Here is a 27,108-nt window from a genome sequence, read left to right on the forward strand (position 1 = left end):
AACCCTGTATGCCCTGACCAATCAAGAATTCATCTACCTCTTCCTTTATTCTGAGGCTGTGTCCTCTGGTCTTAGACACTCCCACCGTAGGAAACATCCTCTCTATCAAGGCCTTTCACCATTTGATAGGTTTTAATGAGGTCACCTCTCACCCTTCCGAATTCCAGTGAGCAGAGGCCCAGAGCCATCAAACACTCTTCATATTGTAGGGTAACGTAATTGTATATAATTCACCACCACCGACATTGACCTGGGGGTTCACTTTAAGAGGCTGCCATGATGACGCAATTACGTAAAAGGATTTTCAGCGCGCTGTTGTTGTGTAGGTTTTTGAGTTCAATAGACTGTGTTGAGGGTTTCATTATACATAAAATGCCTCATTTCATTTTCCTTGTGAAAGCCTACATTGGTGACCACGATGCTCGATGGTGATTCCCGAGTTATCGAACACATCGGCTGACACAGTCACTTTGAAATGCAGGACTTTTGGGAGCAAAACGTTGTCACTTGGTTTGTACAAGACAAGGCCCAGTTTGCTCTGTGCGGAATCTCCACTGGCAACACTAAATTCTACCACGTGGTCGTGTCGCTCGGAAATTCCACGGCTGTGAGAGTGGTGAGTCTGCGAGACTGAACACTATCGCTGAAAACTCACCTTTTACAGACCTTTGGATTAATGTAATCTGAGCACACTAGACAGCTGCTCCCTTTACCCAGTCCTGCCGACAATAGGCCTTCCGAGCTAATGGACCACATACTGTCTCTCCTGGGAAATCACCATCCATGTTTTATTTTTAAAGAATTCTTCATGCAGCAAATGCCTGATCCAGTTCACGCAGTCCTCCCTAATACACCCGGGACAGATTGCACCCGGGGCTTGCTAAAATGGCTGATAGCCTACACTCAGCTGAGCATAAGAAACGGGCAGGAGTCGGCCATCTGGCCCCTCGAGCCTGCTCCGCCATTCAATAAGATCATGGCTGATCTGGCCATGGACTCATCTCCACATACCTGCCTTTTCCCTATAATTCTTAATTCCCCTACTATGCAAGAATTTATCTAACCTTTCATCTGTTTCTATAAAATCTCGTCCCATTCTTCTGAATTCCAGCGAGTACAGTCCCAGGCGGCTCAATCTCTCCTCACAGTCTAACCCCCTCGTCTCTGGAATCAACCTGGTGAACCTCCTCTGCACCGCCTCCAAGGCCAGCCTATCCAGTACATCGTTGCTCCTCTCTCTACCTCAGTCAGCAAACCCCCAACACGAGGACACCTATGACTGCAACAAATGACGCCGATCCTGTGGTTTCACTGTGCTCGCTTTGGTACAAATGCTAGGAAGTGCAGCACTGCATGTGAGTTTACTCGACTGCTGGGTGAATTCCCAGACCTCACCAAGCCCACTTTCTCCACCACAGTTCCAAAACATAGGGTGGAACACCACACTCCCAGACGTTCATGCTGTGTGGGTAGACTGGACCCAGAAGAGTTGATAACCACGCAGGCTCAGCTTACCAAAGTGGAATTGTACACCGGTCAAGTAGCCCCTGGGTTTCACCCCTCCATGTGGTCTTAAACACGATGGGCATTGCCACCCATATGATTACTGATGCCTTTATGAGGCCACCACTCCCCATTGTTACCAGGTCCCACACATTCAAGACTTTTCGGCACAGTTAGCCAGAAAGTTAATTTTTTCCAAAGTCGATCTGGTCAGGGGCTACCATCAGGTCACCTGTGCACTTGGAGGACTTTCTCAAGATAGCTGTGAAAACCCCACTTAGCCCCTGAAGAGTTTCTGTGCATGCTATTTGAACTGAGAAGCACAGCACAGACCTGTAGTCGTCTGCTGAGTTGGTATGCGGTCAGCCATTATGGGTTTGTTCCTGGTGATTTCATTCCTGGTGCCACGCCTGCCTAGCTGGCCTCTCAGCAGCGTTCCTCCCTCCTCAGTAAACTCAATTCCTTCTCACCTACTCCTACCTCCCACCATGGCGTGGGTTCTCGTTGACCTACATCCTGCCTCGTTTGTTTTCATCTGCCATGACACTCGACAACATCCCCTTAGGCCCCCTTGCAATGGTGTTTTGGAACAGGGAGAAAGAGGGATAAACCTGAACATATTTCAGTAGGTTGCCTTAAACAGGCCCACCAAGATATGCAGTATTCTGCTGTCACGCCCCTGACCATAAGCATGTCAACGCAGCTCTGGACAAGACAGAGGCACCTGCAGTTCCTCCATGCATGGAGCTATGAACCCAAGCCTGGCTCCAGGCAGGCTCACAATGCCAGTTTAATGAACTCTGGGGGTGGGGAAGGGCTTATGTAGGGTAATATAAATGTGAGGAATGTGGGGGGTGTTGTGTAGGGTAAGGTAATTGGGGGAAATGTACATAATTCACAAACACTGCCATTGAGTTGGCGGTTCATTCTAAAGGCTGGTCTGACACGCATGATGTTATTACATAAAAGGTTTTTTTTGCACACTTTAGTGGTGTAGGATCTGGAGTTCAATAAAACCTGTTACGGCTATTGCTAAACATAAAATTCCTCACTTCACTTTATTTGTGAAAAGCTACAATATGATACCAGCCTTTCAATCCTGGAATCATTCTCGTGAACCTCCTTTGAACCCTCTGTGACGTCAGCACCTTCGTTCTCAGATGAGGAGCTCAAACCCACTCACAGTACTCTTCAGCGAGGCATCACCAGCGCCTCATAAAGCCTCTGCATCACATCCTTGCTTTTATATTCCAAATGAACGCTAACATTGCATTTGCCTTCCTCATCATCTTTAGGGAATCCTGCACAAGGGCTCCCAAGTCCCTTTGTAACTCAGATTTTTAAATTTTTCTCCATTTAGAAAATAGCGTACGCTTTTATTTCTTCTACCATACACTCCCCAACACCATTTGCCACTTTTGTCCATTCTCCTAATCTGTCCATGTTCTTCTGCAGCCTCAAAACTGCTTCTCCCTCTACATATCTTCATTCTGTCCACAAGCTTGACCACAAAGCCATCAATTCTATCATACAAATCACTGACATATAACACGAGAAGTGGTCCATACACAGAGCCCGTGGAACTCCAGAAGTCACCAGCAGCCAACAGGAAAAGGCTCCGCTTTGTGCCTCCTGCCAATCAGCCACTACTTCACCACGCCTGTGACTTTCCTGTAATACCATGCGATCATAGCTTGTTAAGCAGCCTCGTGTGTGGCACCTTGTCAAAGGCCTTCTGAAAATCCAAGTACACATCGTCAACCGATTGTTCTTTGTCTATCTTGCTTGTTACTTCTTCAAAGAATTCCAACCAGTTTGTCGGGCAAGATTTTCCCTTAAGGAAACCATGTTGACGATGGTCTATTTTGACTTGTGCCTCCAGGTACACCAAAACCACATCCTTAACAAATGACTCCAACATCTTCCCAACCACGAATGACAGACTAACCAGCCTATAATTTCCTTTCCTCTGCCTGTCACCTTTCTTGAAGAGTGGAGTGACATTTACAATTTTCCATTCCTCCCGAACCATGTCAGAATTTAATGAATCTTGAAAGATCATTACTAATGCCTCCACAGTCTTCAGCCAACTCTTCTTGGGATGTATACCATCTGGTCCAGGTGACCTTTTGGGCCCCTAATCTAACAAAAGATGTGCTGGCATTGGAGATAGTCCAGAGGTGATTCACGAGAATGATCCTTGTAATGAAAGGTTTAAGGTGGTTGATGGTTCTGGCCCTGTACTCACTGGAGTTTAGGGGAATAAGGGGAGATCTCATCAAAATCTATCAAATACTGAAAGGCCCGGACAGAATGAATGTGGAGAGGATGTTTCCTATAGTGCGGGAGTCCAGGACCAGAGGGCACAGCCTCAGAATAAAGGGACTCCTCTTTTGAACAGTCCCGCTTGGTGGCGCAATAATATCAGCGCCGGACTCCGGAGCGAAGGTTCCCGAGTTTGAATCCAAGTCGGGTTGAGCGTCGAGCTAGCAACTCGGCCTCGTAAAAACAAGAATGGCTTGCTACGGAAACACCGTCGAGACAGTGCCCCGATAACTCCACTGCCAAGTTAAGGGCTATTCTTCTTCCTTTAGAACAGGGATGAGGAGGAATTTCTTTAGCCTAAGGATGCTCAATATGTGTAATTCATTGCCACAGATGGCTGCGGAGGACAAGACATTGGGTACATTTAAAGCGGAGGTTGATAGGATCTTGGTTAGTCAGGGCTTCAAAGGTTATGGGGAAAAGGCAGGAAAGTGGGTTTATATCAGCCATGATGGAACGGTGGAGCGGGCTTGGTGGGCAGGAAGGTCTAATTCTGCTCCTGTGGCTTTTTGTCCAACCAGTTGCTGCACTCCCACCAAGACTTATTTTGAAAGTCTGCTGTAAGAAGGGTTCTCTGGCCAGCACGGTGTGCACCAGCCCAGGCACAGTCAGTCCCTAACCTCCACTGCCATTAACTCTCCCTACACACACTGACCAACGGCTGCAAACAGGCACCCGGAGCCAGAGCCCATCACCTGCACAGTGACAGGTAACGGGAGCGCTGGCGGCCGACGGAGGCTGGGAGGAGCGGTGGAGCGTGGAACTCACTCAATGCTCACGCACCCTCACACCCACCCACACACACTCACACGCATCGACAACTGAAATAGCCGCTGGCTCAAGAGAACAGCGATAGAGTGGCCAGCTTCACACCCAAAGCATGCAGAGGTTCAGAAGCAGAGTGAGGCAGTGTTAGTCTTACCATCTTTGCCTACATTAGCAACCGGCGGGTCAGCATGGGGGCAAGAGGGAGGGAATGGTGGAGAGAAGAAATCAAGTTGGAAAAAAATGACTAAGACAGAAATTTGGCAAAAGAAAAGATTCTGCAGGCATTATTCTCTTAGTCACCGGGGGTTACAGGTCTGATGGCAAATTAGCATTCATTTCAGGAGAACGAGAATATAAATTCAAAGGTGTAATGCTGAGGCTTACGGAGGCATTGATCAGGCCTCACCTGCAGTATTGTGAGCAGTCTTGGGCCCCTTAGCTCAGAAAGGATGTGCTGACATTGGAGAGGGTCCAGAGCAGGTTCACGAGAACGATTCCAGGAATGAAAAGATTAATGTATGAGGAATGTTTGCTGGGACGGCTCAGGGCCTGTATTCACTGGAGTTTAAAGAATGGTGGTGAGGGGGGGGGGGGTGTGATCTCATTGAAACCTATTGAATATGTTTAAAGTAGACGTTGACAGATTCTTGATTCGTCAGGGTGTCAAAGGTTATGGGAGAATGGGGTTGAGAAGGAAAATAAATTAGCTGAGATGAAGTTATGGGCATACTTGATGGGTCGAAGGGTCTAATTCTGCTCCTATGTTTTATGATCTAATCTCTGCCCTAAATGTACCCAGTGACAGCCTCAATGAATTCCACAGATTCACCACCCTCCGGCAAGAGAAATTCCTCCTCATCTCTGTTCTAAAGAATGTCTTTCTATTCTGAGTCTGCCTTCTGTTCCCAGTCTCCCCCACTATAGGAAACATCCTCTCCACATCCACTCTATCTGTGTCCTCTGGTCCCAGACTCCCCCACTGTAGGAAACATCCTCTCCACATCCACTCTATCTGTGCTCTCTGGTCCTAGACTCCCCCACTATAGGAAACATCCTCTCCACATCCACTCTATCTGTGCTCTCTGGTCCTAGACTCCCCCACTATAGGAAACATCCTCTCCACATCCACTCTATCTGTGTCCTCTGGTCCCAAATTCCCCCACTACAGGAAACATCCTCTCCACATCCACTCTATCTGTATCCTCTGATCCCAGACTCCCCCAGTGTAGGAAACATCTTCTCCACATCCACTCTATCTGTGTCCTCTGGTCCCAAACTCCACCACTATAGGAAACATCCTCTCCACATCCACTCTATCTGTGTCCTCTGGTCCCAGACTCCCCCACTATAGGAAACATCCTCTCCATGCCCACTCTATCTGTGTCTTCTGGTCCTAGACTCCCCACTATAGGAAACATCCTCTCCACATCCACTCTATCTGTGTCCTCTGGTCCCAGACTCCCCCACTATAGGAAACATCCTCTCCACGCCCACTCTATCTGTGTCCTCTGGTCCTAGACTCCCCCACTATAGGAAACATCCTCTCCACGTCCACTCTATCTGTGTCCTCTGGTCCTAGACTCCACCACTGTAGGAAGCATACTCTCCACGTCCGCTCTATTTGTGTCCTCTGGTCCTAGACTCCACCACTGTAGGAAACATCCTCTCCACGTCCACTCTATCTAGACTTTTCAATATTTGACAGGTTTCAATGAGATTCCCACTCCCCCACCCATTTCTTCTAAACACCAGCAAATGCACAGCCCAGCTACCAATGGTGTCTAACTCCCAAATAAAAAATCCATTTCGGATTGCACCCGTCTCTTTTGTCTCCACGCATGGATTGCCATTCTGATCTTTCAGAGGACCAATTTTGTCCCATGCAATCCTTTTGCTCTTAACAAATCTGTAGGATCCCTTCAGCTTGTCTGGTAGGGCAACCTTGTGCCTTCTTTCAGCCCTCCTGATTCCTTTATCAAGTGCTCTCCTGCATTTCTTGTACTGCATAAGCACCTCATTTGTTCCTGCTTGCATGTACCTGCTGTGCACCTCCTTTTCTTTCATAACCAGGGCCTCATTATCCCTTGAAAACCAAAGTTCCCTAGACTTGTTGAAAGCCTCCAACTTACCAAGTACACTTTTGCCAGAAAACAGCCTATCCCAATCCACACTTGCCAGTTCTGATGGTCAAAACTGGCCTTTCTCCAGCTTAGGATCTCAACCCTAGAACCAGGCCTACTTATCTCCATAATTACCTCAAAACTAATGGCATTATTGTGTGTGTGTTGCTTTGGATTCCCAGCATCTGCAGAATCTTTAGTGTTTATGCCTCTTCTGAAAGGTGGGTTATCTGTATGCAGGAGTGTTCTTGGTGAGGGGTTTGTGATAGGGTTATCTGTATTCACTGCCCATCCAGTCTATTCTAGCCCACAGAGGAATCCCATTACCCTACTGGTTTTCTCTGTGATCCATTCCTCCCTTCCCACATTCCCACTAACTCCCTCTGGATTCTACCCCTCACCCACACTAGGCCTGCAGCTTCTCAACCTGCTGTTATCAGACTCTTGAATGGACGTGTCACACAATAAAGCTGAACCGTTAACCTCACAGTCTACCTCATCGTGGCCCTTTCACCTTATTGTTTACCTGTACTACACCCTCTCCATAACTCTAACATGTTTAACAACACCAATGAGCCAGATTCAATTCCTGCTGCTCTCTGTAAAGAGTTTGCGTGTTCTCCCCGTGACTGCGTGGATTTCCTCCGGGCGCTCCAGTTCCTACGCGCTAGGGTTAGTGAGTCATGGGCACTGGAAGTGTGGTGAGACTCGTGAGCTGCCCCCAGCACATCCTCGGACAGTGTTGGCTGCTGATGGAAACGACACGTTTCACTGTGTGCTTTGATGTACGTGTTACAAGTACAGTTAACCTCTAAAAAAAATCTCACTCCCGACAGGGAACTAAGGGGCCAAAGACTTGTTCCCCGTACACCTGGGACAACTGGAGAGACTGCCCCAGGATGGAGGACTCTGGACTCTGGCAATCTGCTGTCAGTGGCCAATACCCCAGTAGGGGTGATGGGCTTCAGAAGAACGAAGAAGTTGATTGGGCCATTGGGAAGTGGGACAAGGTCACATGACAAGAGGTCCTTCAACTCATCCAGCCAATCAGAATGATTCACAGCAAAGAACCAACAGAAAGCTGAGACTGCGGCCGACACACGTTCCAGCCGGTCGCCTGTGAAGGGTGGTACTAACCTCATCTATGGCTTTCTTATAGCTCTGGGAGGGACAGGAGGTTAGTCCGTGGTCGAGATGAAACAGAGGTAGAGCGAGGTTGAAGAGAAAAAATCAGAGATGTTAGTTGTGGAAGACAAACCCGGTGTTATTTAAAAAAATAAAAAAGTGAAAGCACACAGATAGTTTCCAAAGCAATACGAACAAACAGAATGGCTGCATCGCCCACTGCCTCCCCCTGCTGTTCACACTGTGTAACTGCCTCCATGGTTGCCCCTAGGTAGGGGCTTGTGAGGGGAGGGAGGGGTAAGGTGGGAGAGGGGGAGGGGAGTTTGCCTGTAATACCCTCCATCTGTTGCAAAGTCCGTCTATTGTCACAGTTCCTCTGTCACCTCCCCCACTTGTCACCCCAGTCCACCCGCTGCCCAGTTTGCCCGTTGCTTAAGGCTGCTTATTGCCTGTTGGCCTCCTCCAGCAGCAGCTCTAGTTTGCCTGCTGTCCCAGACCACCTGTTGCCCCAGTCTGTTTATTGCCCCAATTTGCCTGTTGTCCCAATTCGCCTATTGCCTCAATTCACTTGCTCTCCGACTCCCCCTGTTGCCCCAGCCTGCCAGTAACTCCCCTTTGCCCATCACACTGTGGGACTTACCGCCGGTCTCCCAGGCCTCGTTAGCTCCCGGCCCTCTTCTGGCCTCCGTGAGCCCTCGAGGGATGGAAGGGGGGATCCTTCAGCCTTGCCGGTCCCTGTGAAGACAATGAAGAGCGCAGCCGTTTTAATGACCAGCTAAACCCACCTGGCAATGAGATCCTGCATTCATACAGCACCCCCGACTTGGCCAAGCGTCCCGAAGGCAAGCAGGGATCATGGATGTTGGAGATTCCCAAAGGGACAGGACACTGTGTCGAGTTTATGTCCGGGCGGGGAGGGGAGAGTCACTTTACCACCATGTGACCCACTGCCCGGACAACCTGGGGTGGGTGGGAATAGGGACACAGATAGCAGATCGAACCACTTTTGCAGCAGAATTGACTACAGGAACTCAGCAGGTGGGGCAGCACTGATGAAGTTGATGTCTCTGGGCGAGACCGAGGCCAAGACCTCTCGTCGGGAAATGGCACTGTAGCTGAGTCAGTACTGCAAGCAGGTCGGGTCAGCCCACAGAGGAAGGATGCGGAGCTCTGGAGGGGGTGTAGAGGAGATTCCCCAGGATGCGGAGCTCTGGAGGGGGTGTAGAGGAGATTCCCCAGGATGCGGAGCCCTGGAGGGAGTGTAGAGGAGATTCCCCAGGATGTGGAGCTCTGGAGGGAGTGTAGAGGAGATTCCCCAGGATGCGGAGCTCTGGAGGGGGTGTAGAGGAGATTCCCCAGGATGCGGAGCTCTGGAGGGAGTGTAGAGGAGATTCCCTAGGATGCGGAGCTCTGGAGGGGGTGTAGAGGAGATTCCCCAGGATGCGGAGCTCTGGAGGGAGTGTAGAGGAGATTCCCCAGGATGCGGAGCTCTGGAGGGGGTGTAGAGGAGATTCCCCAGGATGCGGAGCTCTGGAGGGGGTGTAGAGGAGATTCCCCAGGATGCGGAGCTCTGGAGGGGGTGTAGAGGAGATTCCCCAGGATGCGGAGCTCTGGAGGGGGTGTAGAGGAGATTCCCCAGGATGTGGAGCTCTGGAGGGAGTGTAGAGGAGATTCCCCAGGATGCGGAGCTCTGGAGGGGGTGTAGAGGAGATTCCCCAGGATGCGGAGCTCTGGAGGGAGTGTAGAGGAGATTCCCCAGGATGCGGAGCTCTGGAGGGGGTGTAGAGGAGATTCCCCAGGATGCGGAGCTCTGGAGGGGGTGTAGAGGAGATTCCCCAGGATGCGGAGCTCTGGAGGGGGTGTAGAGGAGATTCCCCAGGATGCGGAGCTCTGGAGGGAGTGTAGAGGAGATTCCCCAGGATGCGGAGCTCTGGTGGGGGTGTAGAGGAGATTCCCCAGGATGCGGAGCTCTGGAGGGGGTGTAGAGGAGATTCCCCAGGATGCGGAGCTCTGGAGGGAGTGTAGAGGAGATTCCCCAGGATGCGGAGCTCTGGAGGGGGTGTAGAGGAGATTCCCCAGGATGCGGAGCTCTGGAGGGAGTGTAGAGGAGATTCCCCAGGATGCGGAGCTCTGGAGGGGGTGTAGAGGAGATTCCCCAGGATGCGGAGCTCTGGAGGGAGTGTAGAGGAGATTCCCCAGGATGCGGAGCTCTGGAGGGGGTGTAGAGGAGATTCCCCAGGATGCGGAGCTCTGGAGGGGGTGTAGAGGAGATTCCCCAGGATGTGGAGCTCTGGAGGGGGTGTAGAGGAGATTCCCCAGGATGCGGAGCTCTGGTGGGGGTGTAGAGGAGATTCCCCAGGATGCGTAGCTCTGGTGGGGGTGTAGAGGAGATTCCCCAGGATGCGGAGCTCTGGAGGGGGTGTAGAGGAGATTCCCCAGGATGTGGAGCTCTGGAGGGGGTGTAGAGGAGATTCCCCAGGATGAGGAGCTCTGGAGGGGGTGTAGAGGAGATTCCCCAGGATGCGGAGCTCTGGAGGGGGTGTAGAGGAGATTCCCCAGGATGCGGAGCTCTGGAGGGGGTGTAGAGGAGATTCCCCAGGATGCGGAGCTCTGGAGGGGGTGTAGAGGAGATTCCCCAGGATGCGGAGCTCTGGAGGGAGTGTAGAGGAGATTCCCCAGGATGCGGAGCTCTGGAGGGAGTGTAGAGGAGATTCCCCAGGATGCGGAGCTCTGGAGGGGGTGTAGAGGAGATTCCCCAGGATGTAGAGCTCTGGAGGGGGTGTAGAGGAGATTCCCCAGGATGCGGAGCTCTGGAGGGAGTGTAGAGGAGATTCCCCTGGATGCGGAGCTCTGGAGGGAGTGTAGAGGAGATTCCCCAGGATGTAGAGCTCTGTAGGGGGTGTAGAGGAGATTCCCCAGGATGCGGAGCTCTGGAGGGAGTGTAGAGGAGATTCCCCAGGATGCGGAGCTCTGGAGGGAGTGTAGAGGAGATTCCCCAGGATGCGGAGCTCTGGAGGGAGTGTAGAGGAGATTCCCCAGGATGCGGAGCTCTGGAGGGGGTGTAGAGGAGATTCCCCAGGATGTAGAGCTCTGGAGGGGGTGTAGAGGAGATTCCCCAGGATGCGGAGCTCTGGAGGGAGTGTAGAGGAGATTCCCCAGGATGTAGAGCTCTGTAGGGGGTGTAGAGGAGATTCCCCAGGATGCGGAGCTCTGGAGGGGGTGTAGAGGAGATTCCCCAGGATGCGGAGCTCTGGAGGGAGTGTAGAGGAGATTCCCCAGGATGCGGAGCTCTGGAGGGAGTGTAGAGGAGATTCCCCAGGATGTGGAGCTCTGGAGGGGGTGTAGAGGAGATTCCCCAGGATGCGGAGCTCTGGAGGGGGTGTAGAGGAGATTCCCCAGGATGCGGAGCTCTGGAGGGAGTGTAGAGGAGATTCCCCAGGATGCGGAGCTCTGGAGGGGGTGTAGAGGAGATTCCCCAGGATGCGGAGCTCTGGAGGGAGTGTAGAGGAGATTCCCCAGGATGCGGAGCTCTGGAGGGAGTGTAGAGGAGATTCCCCAGGATGCGGAGCTCTGGAGGGAGTGTAGAGGAGATTCCCCAGGATGCGGAGCTCTGGAGGGGGTGTAGAGGAGATTCCCCAGGATGTAGAGCTCTGGAGGGGGTGTAGAGGAGATTCCCCAGGATGCGGAGCTCTGGAGGGAGTGTAGAGGAGATTCCCCAGGATGTAGAGCTCTGTAGGGGGTGTAGAGGAGATTCCCCAGGATGCGGAGCTCTGGAGGGGGTGTAGAGGAGATTCCCCAGGATGCGGAGCTCTGGAGGGAGTGTAGAGGAGATTCCCCAGGATGCGGAGCTCTGGAGGGAGTGTGGAGGAGATTCCCCAGGATGTGGAGCTCTGGAGGGAGCAGAGGACAGGCACTTGAAAGGAGAGGTTTAAACATGGGGAAGAGAACACTGGATGGCTGTGCATCCAGTCGACTGACCATGCCCGGGAGGGAGTATGACCATCAGGGACACCCTGTGTGGGCTGGGTGATGCGTGGCAAGGGAGGTTTTCTAAATGGGAAGAAAATTCAAAAAACCGAGGTGCAAAAGGCACCAGGGAGTCCTCATGCAGAATTCCTTAAAGATTAATTTCCAGGTCGTGTCAATGGTGAGGAAGGCAAATACAATGTTGGCATTCATTTCAAGAGGACTAGATTATAAAAAACAAGGAATGTAATGCTGAGGTTTCAGAAGGCATTGGGGTATTGTGAGCAGTCTTGGGCCCCTTGTGTAAGGGAAGATATGCTGGAATTGGAGAGGGTCCAGAGGAGATTCACAAGAATGATTATTGGAATGAAAGGGTTAACATGTGAGGAGTGTTTGATGGGTCCAGGCCCGTACTCACTGGAGTTTAGAGAATGGGGAGAGGGGGCGTGGGATTCTCATTGAAACCTATCAAATATTGAAAGGCCATGGACTGATGTTGCAGAGGCATCTACATCAGACTTCAAGGTGAGTTGTCCCAGGTTCAAATCTGGCCTGCTCCTCGCATGCTTTCCAACCATGCAGGAGTGAGTATCGTGCTAGCAACTTGCTCTTGTAAAAAACAGACAAATGGGACAGAAAAGGCAAGGTTTTCGCCCAGTGCACCACAAGGCATGGAGAGGAACTAACTATCAACCAAGATGGAATGATGGTGTAGACTCGATGGGCTGACTCCTGTTTGCACAACATCAAACACCAGCCTCAGTATCCCCTCCTCTACAGGCCGGCACACGTTCCACGCCCTGCGCCGGTGCCTCTCACCTGGGACCTGGTTGCGTTCGTTGGAGCCAGGCTGGGAGCCACTCTGGGAGCTGGGAGTGCTGGAGCTCGAGGAGCTGCCACTGCTGGTCCGGTGCAGAGGGGCGTCCAGGGCAATCTCTGTCTTCCGCAGGTCAGGGTTACTGTGGGGGCAGGAGAGGCACAGGGTCACAGAGGGCAGACACGTACGCAGACTCACACAGATACACAAACACACAAGCACACATGCAGTCTCTTCCCCCCCCCCCAAACACATACATACACACACACACTCACAGACACTCACACGCACACACACACGCACACGCATACACACACACTCACACACACACAGACACACACGCACCCACTCACATATATATGTAACACACACACGCACACACACACGTACATTCTCTCTGACACACACATCCCATTCACGGCTGGGAACACACTGAATACGCAGCTTGACCAAAGCTCGGGCTGTGGACTGGGCACTGGACTCCAGTTAGTGGTTGGGTACTAGTCAGTGATTGGGGCACTGTGAGTGGGTCACAGGACAATGGACATGGTTACTAGTAACTGGACACAGTCACTGGCCAATGAGTGCATCACGGGATACTGGACGTGGTTGCCAGTCGCTGGACACAACGATTGGCCAGTGAGTGGGCCACAGGACACTGGACAGTGCTAATCACTGGTCAGTACATCAGGACAGCTGGTGTGACAGAAAACACCGGAGAGGGATTATTAGATTATCGGATCACTGGCCCGATCGGTGATGGATTACACCCCTCCCACAGGAGATGTGATGTGGGGTGACTGAGAGTCCTCTTTCTTCAGGATGGGCGGGTGGTTGGGTCTGCTTACCGTCCAATATTATCAGCGAGAGAGCTCAGCACTGGCTCCGAATGGGGCTGGGTTTCGACACTTCACTCAGAGCTAACCACTGAATGGGGGGGACACACAGCTAACTCTGTGCACAGCACAATCCCACTGGAGTGAGGAGGGGCCAGGAATGCCTCAGAAATGATCGAGGGACAAATGCTGCAGGGAGAAGCTGTGTACAGTGTCAGTGAGAACTCACACACCCAGATATAGGATATCCAGTTCCCTTTCCACATTCTGGAGAGTGGGGAGCACAGAAACCAGTAACCAGGGCCCTCCCTAACAACACTTCCGATCGGTGCTTTGTTCCTCCTCGCCGTTACCTTGCTCTTATTGGCTGAGTGCCAGGCCGATTGGCCAATCCGCCGCCATTTCCTGGAGAATTCTTGCGACCAGGCGCTGGTGAGATGGACGTTGTCCTCTGAGGGACCTGTGCACAAACATCATGGTAAGTGTGGCAGAGCCAGCCTCCCAGAGAATTAGGAGGGTGGTGTATGGCCGGGCAAGGGGAGGGTACAAATAACTGTCCCTCAGACTGGGCAGAAATGAACGACACACTGCAAGTAGAGTTCCCCAGCCAAGACTATATAGGAGCAGAATTAGGACATTTAAGTCATGAAGTCTATTCTGCCATTCTATCATGGCTGATTTATTATCTGTCAATCCCATTCTCCTTACTGCTCCCCGTAACCTACGACACCCTGACTAATTAAGAATCTATCAACCTCTGCTTTAAATCTACCCAATGACTTGGCCTGCACAGCCGTCTGTGGCAATGAATTCCAGATTCAAAAACCTCTGGCTACAGAAATTCCACATCATCTCTGTTTTAAATGGACGTCCCTTTATTCTGAAGCTGTGCTTCTGGTCCGAGACTCCCCCACTAGAGGAAACATCCTCTCCATAGAAAACATAGAAAACCTACAGCACAATACTGGCCCTTCAGCCCACAAAGCTGTGCTGAACATGTCCCTACCTCAGAAATTACTAGGCTTACCTATAGCCCTCTATTTTTCTGAGCTCCATGTACCTATCTAAAAGTCTCTTAAAAGACCCTATCGTATCCACCTCCACCACCATTGCCAGCAGCCCATTCCCTGCACTCACTACTCTCTGAGTAATAAACTTACCCCTGACATCTCCTCTGTACATACTCCCCGGCACCTTAAACCTGTGTCCTCTTGTGGCAACCATTTCAGCCCTGGGGAAAAAGCCTCTGACTATACATGTCCACTCTTTCAAGGCCTTTCAATATGGGATAGGTTTCAATGAGTTCCCCTCTTCTCAGCTCCAGTGAGGACAGGCGCCAAGCCATCAAACACCCTTCGTACCTTAACACATTCATCCCGGAATCACCTCGTGAACCTCCTACAGACCTCACCAATGCCAGCACATTTTTGTTAGATAAGGGCCAGCAACCGCTCACAAGACTCCGTGTAGTATGAGCAGTGCTTTATAAAGCCCCAGCATTACTTCCTTGCTTCAATTTCATTATTTAATTGGGGGTGATATGGAAGTACAGCAATTAGCACAGCATTTTACGGTGCCTGCGATGTCTGATTGGGGTTGAATTCCTGCCACTGCCTTTAACAAGTTTTTCCTGTGATCACGCGGGTTTCCTCTGGGTGCTCTGAACTCCACAGATGTGCGGGTTAGGGTTACTAAATTGGGGGCACACTATGCTACTCCCAGTCCTAGTACGTCCTTGGACTGCACTAGGCATTGACAATAATGGTACATTTCACTGTATGTTTCCATGTACTGCACCTGTAACCAATAAAGCCAGTCTCTTTTCAAGATCAGAGCCAACCAGTCATGGGGGCTCAGAAAACATTTCCTCACACAGAGAAAGGTGGAAATCTCACCTGCTTTAAAACAGTTGGGATATCTCAGAACTGCTACATTATTTTGTACAAGTTATAGCCCGGATATATCAGAACTGTTACATTATTTTGTACAAGTTACAGTCGGGATATATCAGAACTGTTACATTAATCTGTAGAAGCTGCGCGTTTTGGGAGGTATCAGTTACAGTAGATGCAGAGGAGCCCGTAGACGTGATATACTTGTGCTTTCAAAAGGTATTTGACAAGGTAAGAGGTACAGATCAGAATCAGAATCAGAATAGGGAACGTCTAACATGACTGACAGATTTATTGTTTGGTGACGGTGTACAGTGCAATACACAAATAAGAAAACTAATTTTATTTATTTATTGATACATGCCAGCCCGTCGCAGCAAAACCACCACCCCAAATAAGCCTAACTTCATCCCGGGACAATTTACAGTGAAGAATTAACCTATTAACTGCTGCATCTTTGGACTGTGGGTGGAAACCAGATATCCAGGGGAACCCCACACATTCCACAGGGAGAATTTACAGAGATTCTTTCAGAACTAGGCCCGAATTAAACTCCGAACTGCAGAATGCACCCAGCTGTTACTGATAAACAAGTGAAGGGCTCTGGGGAAACTCAGACCTGGCAAAGCATTGGGACTGGACGGTGTGAGCCCCGAGGTCCTGAAGGAGTGTGCTGAGCAGTTCTCCGGCGCATTCTCAACCTGAGTCTCGGCCTGGAAAGGGTCCGACTGTGTGGAAAACATCATGTGTGGCCCGCAATTTGCCTACAGGAGCACACTGGAGTCAATGATGCTGTCATCTGCCTGCTGAACAGAGCCCACTCCCATTGGATAGACAGGGCTGCACTGTGAGGGTCCTATTCTTGATTTCACAAGAGCCTTCAATACCATACAGCCCTCATTGCTGGGGGAAAAGCTCCTCTCGATGCAGGCTGCCACTTCCATTGTATCCTGGATAACGGCCTACCTGACTGGCAGACTACAGTGTGTGCAGCTTCAGAGCTGTGTGTCAGCACTGGGGCCCCACAGGGGACTGTACTGGCTCCCTTCCTGTTTACCCTGTAAACCTCGGACTTCAGATACACCACAGAGTCGTGTCATACGCCGAAATGAGGCGAGAGGAAGGATGGGTCGGGGAGGAATGGAGAGATGGTGGGATGAATGAGTGAATGGGGGTGTGGGGAGGGTTGGAGACGGGGGGTGGGAGGTGATGAAGAGACCCAGAAAGCCACCCGACGGTGTTTGGAGCCCCCCACCACTCACCTTGGGGGGCGTGTCATCGTCCTGCTTCAGCCAGCCACCCAGGTACTTCTCCTCCCTGGAGCCGAGCCGGGGAGGCAGGGGCGGCGTTTCCGAGGTCGGATCCGAGTTCTGCCGCGGCATTTCGGCGCGGTGTGACTTGAGCCCCTCTTGCGAGTGGAAGGCGCTGGACATCCCCTTGGTGGGCTGCTCGTGGAGAGACTGGGAGCCAGTCATGGTCGTGCCGTGGGGCTTCACGGGGATCAGGTGAGCCACCTGGACCTGCAGAGAGAAGAGGTGGTGTGGTCATTCAACGTCTCTGAGGAACTGCCCTGGGTCCAACACACCGATACAGTCATGCCCATACGTGGCTCCAGTTCATTAGGAATTTGAGGAATTTGTTAGGTCTCTTGCTAATTTCTACAGATGTGCTGTATGCTAGAGAGCATCTCGAAGATTAACATCGAAACATGGAACGTGCAGCAAAAGCCGCCATTTACATCAACAATCTGAGGAAGTGGTGGGAGCGGCTGCCAACACAGCGTTGCTACAATTCACCAAGCGGTACTAACGCATCCTGCCGCTGTCTGTAACTCTGCACACATTTCCCCAGCTGCTGCAGTTTCCTCCTCAGCCCAAAGTCACACGAGCTCGGGTTAGTGATCTGTGGAGGAATGGGTTGTCTTGCCTCCAGCACTGTGTTGGTTGTTGGTGCAACTGACACAGCTCACTGTTCGTTCTGACGTAGGCCTGACAAATAAAGCTGATCTTGCAAATTTGTAAACTGATCCGCGGGGAAGGGTGTAAGGGGAGGCTGAATAAACGCCAGAGGGATGGTGTGAGACTGTGACCGGGCCAGCAGGAAGTGGTCGGACTGAATGGCCTTCCAGCTCTGCTGTAAAGCCCCATGCAAGTGGCGAAGCAGCAGCCATCGCAGATGCATCACACCATAACCCCGGGAGCGCCCACCTCACCTGAGACTCAACGGCTTCGTGCACAGGAGGGATCCGCACCGACTGAATGCCGCCACTGCTGAAGGACTCAGATCGGGGAGGCATGCTGGGGTCGGACATCCGGTTCCCCATCTTGTGCGACATGGCGGGCGAGCCCTGGCGGTTCCCCTTGGAACGTTCCTCCACCTAAATGGCCAGCGAGGCGGGAGGTGAGCGAAGGTGGGGAGTGGACACAAAAGGAACAGTGTTAGTTGCCTCCACGTGATACGTCCTCCCACCCTCTCTGGCAAGTCATCCCCCAACACACAACTCAAGCCAAAGCAGGACACAAATCTGACTGCCTGCCCCTCTCGCAGGGCTGTGTCTGTGCCCGGAGAAGGAGCATGTAGTGTCCATGGGTACGGCAGGGAAATCCCTCTTCAGACTACTGTTTAAACTGGGAGAAAATTTGTAAATCCAACATTTAAAGGGCTTGGAGTCCTCGTGCAGCATTCCCGAACGGTTAGCTTGCAGAGTGAGTGAGGAAGGCAAATGTGATGTTAGCACTCATTTCGGAGGACTGGGATGCAAAAGCAACGATATAATGCTGAGCTTTACAATGCACTGGTCAGACCACACTTGCAGTATTGTAGCAGCCTTGGGCCTCATATGAAATGCTGGCATTAGAAACGGTCCAGGGGAATGACCCCAGGAATGGAAGGGTTAACTATGAGGAGCCTTTGATGGCTCTGAGCCTGTACACTGGAGTTTAGAAGGATGGAGGGGGGAGGTCTCATTGAAACCTATCGAATACTGAAAGGCCTGCATAGATTGGATGTGCAGAGGATGTTTCCTATAGCGACTGAGTCTAAGACCTAAGGGTACAGACTCCAAATTAGGGGCATCCACTTAGAACAGGGATTTCTTCAACCCAAGGTTAGCAAATCTGTGGAATTCATTGTCACGGATGGTTCCGGAGGCCAAGTCATTGGGTATATTTAAGGTGGAGGTTGTTAGGCTCTCGATTAGTCAGGGCATCAAAGGTTACAGAGAGAGGCAGGGGAGTAGGGTTGAGAGGGGCCATCCATGATTGAATGATAGGCCAAGTGACCTAATTCTGCTCCAATGTCCTATGGCCTTACTCTGAGACCTATGGGCACCATAGGGGTTCGAGTCAATTCTGGATAGCAGTGAGCATGTTATAATTTGACACAGGGTGTCTAATTGAGTAATATTATACTCTGATACCATGATCATCAAATAAATTATCCTTGGGAAGAAAAGCAAAAAATAGGAGGAGCCGTGAGGGCTCGGAGCTGAGACCAATGATCTTGGACATTGATGGAGGATTCAATCCAACTTCTTCAGGGTGAACTTTCAAGGAAAGGTCACCTCTCCGGGATCTACCCTCCTGGGTTAACGAGAATTCCCTTCTCAGACAGTGGAGCAGTGTGACAGGTCTCCTGAAGCTGAAGCTGCCAATCTCACCTGGGTATGGATGTGAGAACGGAGTGGCAAGCTCCTGTCCCGTCTGAGTGGGAGGGTGATTTTCCATTGCAATGGTTAAAATCCAATCGGTCATCTGGGGCAGGTTTGAAGTTCTGGACACAGTGCGACAGCAGGAGAGATGCTCCTGGGTCGGACGTGGTACATGGGGAAGGGATTCAAGAAATTCTGCTTTGTAGTGAATAGTGTGTTGCAGATGGCTGCCAGAAAAAGGACACAATTATGTACTCGAGGCTGACTGGTAACAGAGGCTGCAGAAGTGATTAATACCTGGTACTAACTCATCCAAAGCTGTTAGGACTTCAGAAGCAGTTCCCATGGAGTCAGGACATGTATGAATTCCAAACGGAAAGATTTCAAACATCTGATTTTCTCTCAAGAGCCTAGGCTCGACCTTTCCCATCTATCAGCTTGAATGGTTTATCAGGAATAAACACAGAACTGGAAGAGGCCTGTGTCAGCCCTGGTGCCGATTTAAACTAGTCCTAGCTGCCTGAATGTGGTCGTAGATTAACAAAGTGCTACAGCACAGAAACAGGCCCTTCAGTCCATCTAGTCCATGCTGAACTATTATCTACCTAGTGCCATCGACCTGCACCCAGACCAGAGCCCTCTACACCCCTCCCATCCATGTACCTGTCTACATTTTTCTTAAACATTGAAATCAAATCTGAATCTATCTCTTCCGCTGGTAGCTGGTTCCACACCCTCTGAGTGAAGAAGTTCTCCCTCATGCTCCCCCTTAATCATTTCACCTTTCACCCTTAACCATGACTTCTAATGCTAGTCCCGCCCAACCTTGGTGTGAAAGCCTGCTTACATTTACCCTATCTATACCCCTCATCATTTTGTATACCTCTATCAAGTCTCCCCCTCATTCTCCCTCGCTCCAGGGAATAAAGTCCTAGCCTACTCAACCTTTCCCTATAACTCAGGTCTTCAAGTCCCAGCAACATCCCGGTAAATTTTTTCTGCATTCTCTCAATCTCACTGACATCATTGCAAAAGGTAGATGATCAGAACTACACACAAGTCAAAATTAGACCTCACCAACACCTTTAACACAACATGCCAAATCCTGTACTCAATACATTGATCTATGAAGGCCAGTGTAACAGAAGCTTTCTTTGCAACCATATCTACCAGTCCTTATCCCTCCATTCCCTGGCCTGTCTAAATGGCTCTTAAACCTCACCATATTCCTCTCTTCTCTTTTCTAAAGGGACATGCTTCCAGTCTGAGTGTGTGCTTCCTGGTCCCAGACTTCCCAGTTTTGGAAATGTCCTTTCCACATCCGCTCTACCTAGGAAATAAGGAACTTCCACACCTTATACTTCAGTTCCGCATGTTCCATCACTAATTCTCAACAGCTTTGGGTAAGCGTTCCCATATCATGTAGAACCAATCAGGGAGCAAGAAAGCAGCTTATCAGACCAGAGCCCTTGACACCTAAAGAGGAGCCTGAAAGAGCAGGAGAGACAAAGGTTATAGTTCATCATACAATGCAAGGTGAGATCTTCAGTAAGCTCTACATTGGTCAAAATGCAACAGTGACTCCCTCTAAATTCTGGTTACTGACTTCCAAACATGTGAGTTGGCTTCTGATGTACCTTCAGGTTCAGGCAGAAGATCCAACAATTCAGGACCATCGCTATCCAGAGTGCGCCACTAATTTTTGGAAGGACTCTCTCGGACCAGCCCTGCCCTCAACAAGCTCAGAAAAGCCACCTCACATCTCACAAATTTGCTCCCAGGCGCAAAGTTCCTCTTATGCCACAGAAGAAACCACCACCAGGGGAGAACCTCAGAGAAGCTCAGCCGCTCAGTCTTATATCGCTGCCCACACCAAACAAGCGGTTAGTGTTTAGATCAGACGCAACAACAGAATCTGAGATTAATATGGAAAATGGCAGCAAGGAGTAAGTCGGTTGACAGCTTGTTTAGATCTAACAGTTTCTGCCCGCACTTTAGATCTGGACGTCATCAGTTGGTACGAAGGCAGGACAAAAGCTGCCTCAAAACTGAAGCCACATCATTTATAACAGCACAGAATATGAGGAATTCTGGTGCACGAGCAAGTGGCCAGGAGGCCACAGGCACGGTCTAAGAGATAAGCTTTAAAGGAGAGGGAGTCGACATGCTGATAGCTCAAATCCCTGAGACCTCCAGCCAGAACTAATGCCCACTCTGACCCATTCTTTCCTGGGACCTCGAATCTAGTGCCTCCCATCGATGCTGCTCTCCAGGGTTCGCTCTGTGGAAGTCAAGCTGGATTGTGTTCGTCTGCAGCTGCATGACGCGGAACTGCCACGTGCTTGTTCTTTCAGAAACGTGGCTCCATGACAACATCCCACGCACCACCAATCTTCAGGCCATGACTTTCAGCGACTTGGGCTAATATATTTTTTTGTAACTGTATGCTGGTGTGCTACATGTGCTGTGTGTGAGTGTTGGTACTGTGATTTTGTACCTTGGCCCTGGAGGAACACTGTTTCACTTGGCTGTATACAGAATGACAATGAAACTTGAACATAAACTTGAAACCATTCTTTAAAAAATTCATCGTAGAGTGTGAGTGTTGCTAGAAAGGCCAGTATTTACTTAGAGATACAGCACAATAACAGGCCCTTTCAGCCCAATGAACCTGCACCACCCAATTACACTCGTGATCAATTAAGCCACTAACCTTTGGAATTTGGGAGCCAACCGGAGCTCCATGTGGTCATGGAGAGAATGAGCACCGTCCCTGCGGACATGAGCAGGAATTGAACCTGGGCTTCAGGCAGTGTAATAGCACTATGCCAACTGCTATGCAACATATCAAGTACTCCTTGATCTGCTGTATTTACTCCCCCTCCCCTGGGGCACCACGGCAGGGTAGCGGTTAGCACGGTGCTATTACAGCCTGGAGTATTCCGGAGTTCAAGGTGTAATTCCGACTCCGTCTGTAAGGAGTTTGTACATTTTCCTTGGGTTTCCTCCGGATTCCTCCCACAGTCCAAACGGCATGCTGGTTAAGTCAGTTAGCTGGCCATTGTAACTTGTCCTGTGATTAAGCTGGAGTTAAATAGGTGGCTTGCAGGGTGATGCGGCTAGTTGGGCTGGCAGGGTCTGTTCCGCCTTCTGTCTCTAAATAAAACAAGTAAATAAACGGAACTTCCTCTGGAGCAGGTGGATGTGAGCAGTCTTCTCGAACCACGGCAGTTCTTCTAGGGAACCGTTGGGGAGATGTTGCAGGGTGCAGACTGAATGATGGCCCAGGAATGGTGATACCTTTCCAGGTCGGGGTGGTGGGTGAGTTGGAGCGAAGCTTGTACCATTCTGCTCCGACTGCCCTCGTCGGTCTCTATCATGGAGGCCAGGGAGAATAAAACACACAGCTTGTCCCTGGTTTCAAAATCCTAGGGTGAGATCAGTTTAACTGAGTGTCCCCTCACTCTCTATCCATGACCCGATTCAAGGAAGAGCATTCATCTATAAAGGCCACAGGACAATGCCAATCAGGAATAAAATAACGTCAGCATCTTTTTCTCAAGCTCTTAATCTTCAGGCCAAATGTGTGTCTAATCCTCCCAATCTCTGTATCCTCCTTCAACATTGTATGCTCTGAGCATTGTCACAGGATTGGCCTGTGAGCTCCTGAGATCCCAAAAGCCATGCCGCCTGAAGCTTAGCTCCTGGTAGGGTCCCTGATGGCGGTTCCGGGCAAAGAGCGATTGATCCAAGACCTCAAAGTGGAGCTGACAGAAAATAACGACATATCCCAACAGCAGAGAAGACTGCAGCAGTGAACGATCCCCAGTCGTCTTGCATTCCGTGCCTCTGGACCCTGACCCTGATCTGCCAAGGATTGTGTGGTGACTACCCGTGGATCAGCCTCCTCGTGACCAATGAAGTCACGCACAAGCATTCTCCATTGAGGGAATAACTCTTGGGAGAACATCATACTACACCCTCCCAGATATCTGTACACTCCATTGGCGTGGGACACAGCTTCTCTCCCTCTACATTAATACACTTCATTGAAGTGAATTTAAACCCACCTCTTTGATGTATTATTTTTGGACAACTTGCCTAAATGCCTCTGGACAGGACTTGTTGGGGAGCCCTGTCCATTACACCAGGGGGTTTTCCTCAGTCTTTATGCATGTTATAAATACTGTGGTGTTCCAACTGATGCAGGTTGGCCCACAACAAGCAAAGCCTCAAGACTAGTTCCACGTCCAAATGGAACGTTGAAATCACTCGGCTTCATGGGGGCAGCCCATTGTTAAAATGGAGGCAGTACCAACCTGTTGTCACCAAGGGCCCATCTTCAATGCTGAATTCCCCAATATATGAATAACATTCACCACTGTCTAAAGAAATATGGCCACACATGGCAGGCTGAAGATCAGTAGAGAAGCTTGGGGGAGGCATTTAACATGAGTGATAGAGGAATTAAAGAGGGCTTGAGGAGATTTCCAATGTGCCTATATGGAACATTGGCTGTCTCCACTGCCACAATGAGCCCATTCCCAGGTTGGTGAAGCGACATCTCATATTCCATCTGGGAAGCCTCCATGCAGAAGGCATTAACATCGATTTCTCTAACTTCTGGTAATTGTCCCTCCTTCCCACTTCCCTCTTCCTTCATTCCCCACTCCAGACCCCCTCTCTTACCTCTGCTGCTCATCACCTCCCTCTTTTCCCATGGTCCACTCCTCTCCTATCAGATTCTTTCTTCCTCAGCCCTTTACTTTTTCCACCTATCATCTCCCAGCTTCTTAATTCATCCCCATCTCCCACATACACAACTTCCCCCTCACCTGGTCTCACCTATCATTTATCAGTTTGTCCTCCTTCCTCATACCCCACCTTCTTATTCTGGCTTCCTACTCCTTCCTTTCCAGTAATAATGAAGGGTTTCGGCCCAAAACTGTTCATTCACCTCCACAGATGCTGCATGACCTGCTGAGTTCCTCCAGCATTTTGTGTGTGTTGCTCTGGATTTCTACTGTCTACAGAATCTCCTGTGTCTACCTTGCCTGTTCCTCCTCCCACTTACTATCTGCCAGTTTGTAGTCCTTCCTCTCCACTCACCTTCTTATGGGACAATGTCTCAAAGCCATGTTGCGCAAGAATAGTTGAAGGGGCTGAGACCGGATTGAACAGCTATCTACTGATCTCCAGAGGCCATATCTCTCCTGAATACATCCACAGTACGATAGGAAGAAATGGGGTGGATCTTTTCCCCCACTTCCCCTCCCTACTGCCCAACTTTTGATGCTTGCTGCCATACATTCCACCAGTACTTTGTGACCCATTGCCAAATGAAGGTCCCCAACACTGCACAGAGCTCCTACTTTTCTTTCCTGTGGAGGAGCGGTTTCTCTTTGACCATTTTAAGTCCTTTGTTCCTTTTGAGAGATTGGATGACGAAGGGGTGGTGTGCATTCCTCAAGGTTTTGTAAAGCCAAGTCCAGTTTGGCACAGAGTTACACATTACAGTGCATAAGGACATCAACCTATAATGGGGGCAGGGGGGGTGGTTGGGCAGGTTCATCTGGCGCAAAGGGCTGGTGGGTGTGAAGGAGTTCTTCTCTGCAGTGATTGCTCAGTGTCACGGAATGGAATGGTGGGGGTTTGGGGGTCTAACAGTAAGGAAGTCACAACAAGAGAATAATTGCACAGGGCAAAAAGTGTGGCACATCTATCTCACATTTGGAGACCTTGTTCAATGCCGCCCTCCGTCACTGTCCAGAAGGGACTTCCATGCTCTCCCCCTGTGACCGTGTGGGTTGTCCCTAGGTGCACTGGTTCCATCCCACATGTGACTGTCTGCACGGATGCGGGGTGAACTCTGGGGGAGATCGATGGGTATGGGGAGAGAATCAAATGGAACTGCAGCAAATAGAGGTGATTTACGAACTCCTATGGATTGGTGGCTTTGTGGCCAAGTTTGCAGATGATATGAAGATAGGTGGAGGGGTAGGTAGTGTTGAGGAAACAGGGAATCTGCAGAAGGACTCAGAGAGATTGAGCGAAGATGGAATACAGTGTAGGAAAATGTTTGATCATGCATAAAGGCAAAGACTATATTCTAAGTGGGGAGACAATCAGAAATCAGAGGTGCAACGGGACTTGGGAGTCCTCATGCAGGATTCCCTGAAGGTTAATTTGGTGGTGAGGAAGGCAAATGTGATGTTGGCACTCATTTTGGGAGGACTGGAATATAAAAGCAAGGGTGTAATGGTGAGGTTTTAAAAAGCATTGGCCAGATCTCCCTTGCAGTATTGTGAGCAGCTTTGACCCTCTTAGGAAAAGGATGTGTTGGCACAGGAGAGGGTCCAGAGGAGGTTCACAAAGATGATTCCAGGATTGAATGGCTTGTCGCTTCATGGCCCTGGACCTGTATTCAGAAGAATGAGAGGGTGACCTCATGGTGAAAGGCCTTGAGAGAGTGGATGTGGAGAAGTTGTTTCCTGTGGTGGGAGAATCTAAGGCTAGAACACATTCTTTTAGAGTGGTGAATCTGTGGAATTCTTTGCCAGAGGCAGCTATGGATATTATCTTTTATGTATATTTAAGGCAGAGTCAGTGCAGGAAGGGATACTGGGAGAAGGGAGGACATGAGGCAGAGAGGAAACTTGGATCAGCCATGATGAGATGGCAGAGTAGACTTGATGGGCCAAATGGCCTAATTCTGCTCCTATACCTTATGTTTTTATGGTCTATGTATTTGAGTATATTTAGAGCAGTGGTTGATAGATTCTTGATTAGTGAGGGTGTTAATTGTTACGAGAAGGCAGGAATCAGCCATGATGGAATGGTGGAGCAGTCTTGATGGGCTGAATGGCCTAATTCTGCTCCCATGTTTTATGGATTTATGGTCATTGAAAAGTTAATACTGCATTCTTTTTGGGGGGACTAGAATATAAAAGCTGGGATGTAATGCTGAGAACTGATGGTGAGTTGAGGAGAGCTAGTCACCCTCTTTCTGTGCCATGGTACTTTGCTCAGTGACCATAGAGAGGGCATCAGGGCTGCCCTGAGACAAGTGGACAACATGATGAAATGGTGTGGATTGCCAGAGACTTTTCTCAGGGCAAAAATGGCTAACACAGAGGTGGAGGTAGAGGCAGATACATTAGGGATGTTTAAAAGATAGGCACATGGATGACAGGTAAATGGAGGGCTACGTGGGAGGCCAGACAGGTTGGTACAATATTTTGGGCAGAAAGGCCTGTTCCATGCTGTATTGTTCGGTTTTTTGTTAGAGTGTGTGTGAGAGATGGTGAGAGAATGCAGAAGGAGGAGGGGAGCAGAGGAATAGGACAGACAGACATGTAGATAAGGAGTGACAGGTAAGGGGGAGTGGGAGGGGAGGAAGGAAGAGAGGGAGGGGTAGAAGGAAGGGAGTGTGGGAGAAGGAATGGAGAAGAAGAGGGTGAGAGGGAGGGTGCAGTGTGAAGAGGAGGGAGACAGACAGACATAGAGAAAAAGAGGAGAGGAGAGAGAAAGAGAGAGAGAGTGAGAGGGAGAGAGTGAGAGAGTGAGCGAGAGAGGTTGAGAGAAAAAGGGAGAGAGAGAGAGAGAGCAAGAGAGAGGGAGAGAGTGAGAGAGAGAGTGAGAAGGAGGGAGACAGAGAGAGTGAGAGAAAGAGAGAGTGAGAGAGAGAGTGAGTGAGGGAGAGAGAGTGAGTGAGAGAGAGTGCGAGAGAGAGAGGGGGAGAGAGAGAGAGAGGGAGAGGGGAGAGAGAGGGGAGAGAGAGAGAGGGAGAGAGTGTGAGAGAGAGAGTGAGAGAGAGAAAGAGAGTGAGAGAGAGAGTGCGAGAGAGAGAGGGGGAGCGAGAGAGAGAGTGAGAGAGAGAGAGAAAGAGAGTGAGAGAGAGAGTGAGATAGAGAGAGAGAGTGAGAGAGAAAAAGAGAGTGAGAGAGAGAGTGAGAGAGAGAGAGAGAGAGAGTGAGTGTCTTTGGAAACTTTCTAAACCAATCAAGTTAGTTGTGACTATTACTACTGGAAAGGAACGAGAGTCTGTTCCCCTGACAGAGCATGCACAGCCTGAGGGCACAGTATGACAGGTTTACTCAAGTTACCG

The 27,108-nt window shown here is 50.2% G+C and overlaps 1 protein-coding gene across 5 annotated transcripts in view; it reads right to left on the minus strand.

Annotated features, from left to right (window-relative positions):
- Nucleotides 1-27,108, minus strand: part of LOC132406278 (traf2 and NCK-interacting protein kinase-like) — a 268,579-nt gene that overhangs the window by 91,657 nt on the left and 149,814 nt on the right. For all 5 annotated transcript variants that reach the window (XR_009516121.1, XM_059991712.1, XM_059991697.1 and 2 more), the window contains 5 exons: nucleotides 17,565-17,729; nucleotides 16,615-16,872; nucleotides 13,814-13,920; nucleotides 12,627-12,766; nucleotides 8,482-8,576 (listed from right to left, as the gene is read on the minus strand). Coding sequence is in view for 4 of the 5 variants with exons in the window: in XM_059991712.1 (XP_059847695.1) it covers nucleotides 8,482-8,576; nucleotides 12,627-12,766; nucleotides 13,814-13,920; nucleotides 16,615-16,872; nucleotides 17,565-17,729 (765 nt within the window). In the remaining variant the exon portion in view is untranslated. The remainder of the gene's footprint in view (nucleotides 1-8,481; nucleotides 8,577-12,626; nucleotides 12,767-13,813; nucleotides 13,921-16,614; nucleotides 16,873-17,564; nucleotides 17,730-27,108) is intronic.

This window comes from Hypanus sabinus, chromosome 2 (genome assembly GCF_030144855.1).
Source record: "Hypanus sabinus isolate sHypSab1 chromosome 2, sHypSab1.hap1, whole genome shotgun sequence".
In the NCBI taxonomy this organism is placed as follows: Eukaryota; Metazoa; Chordata; class Chondrichthyes; order Myliobatiformes; family Dasyatidae; genus Hypanus; species Hypanus sabinus.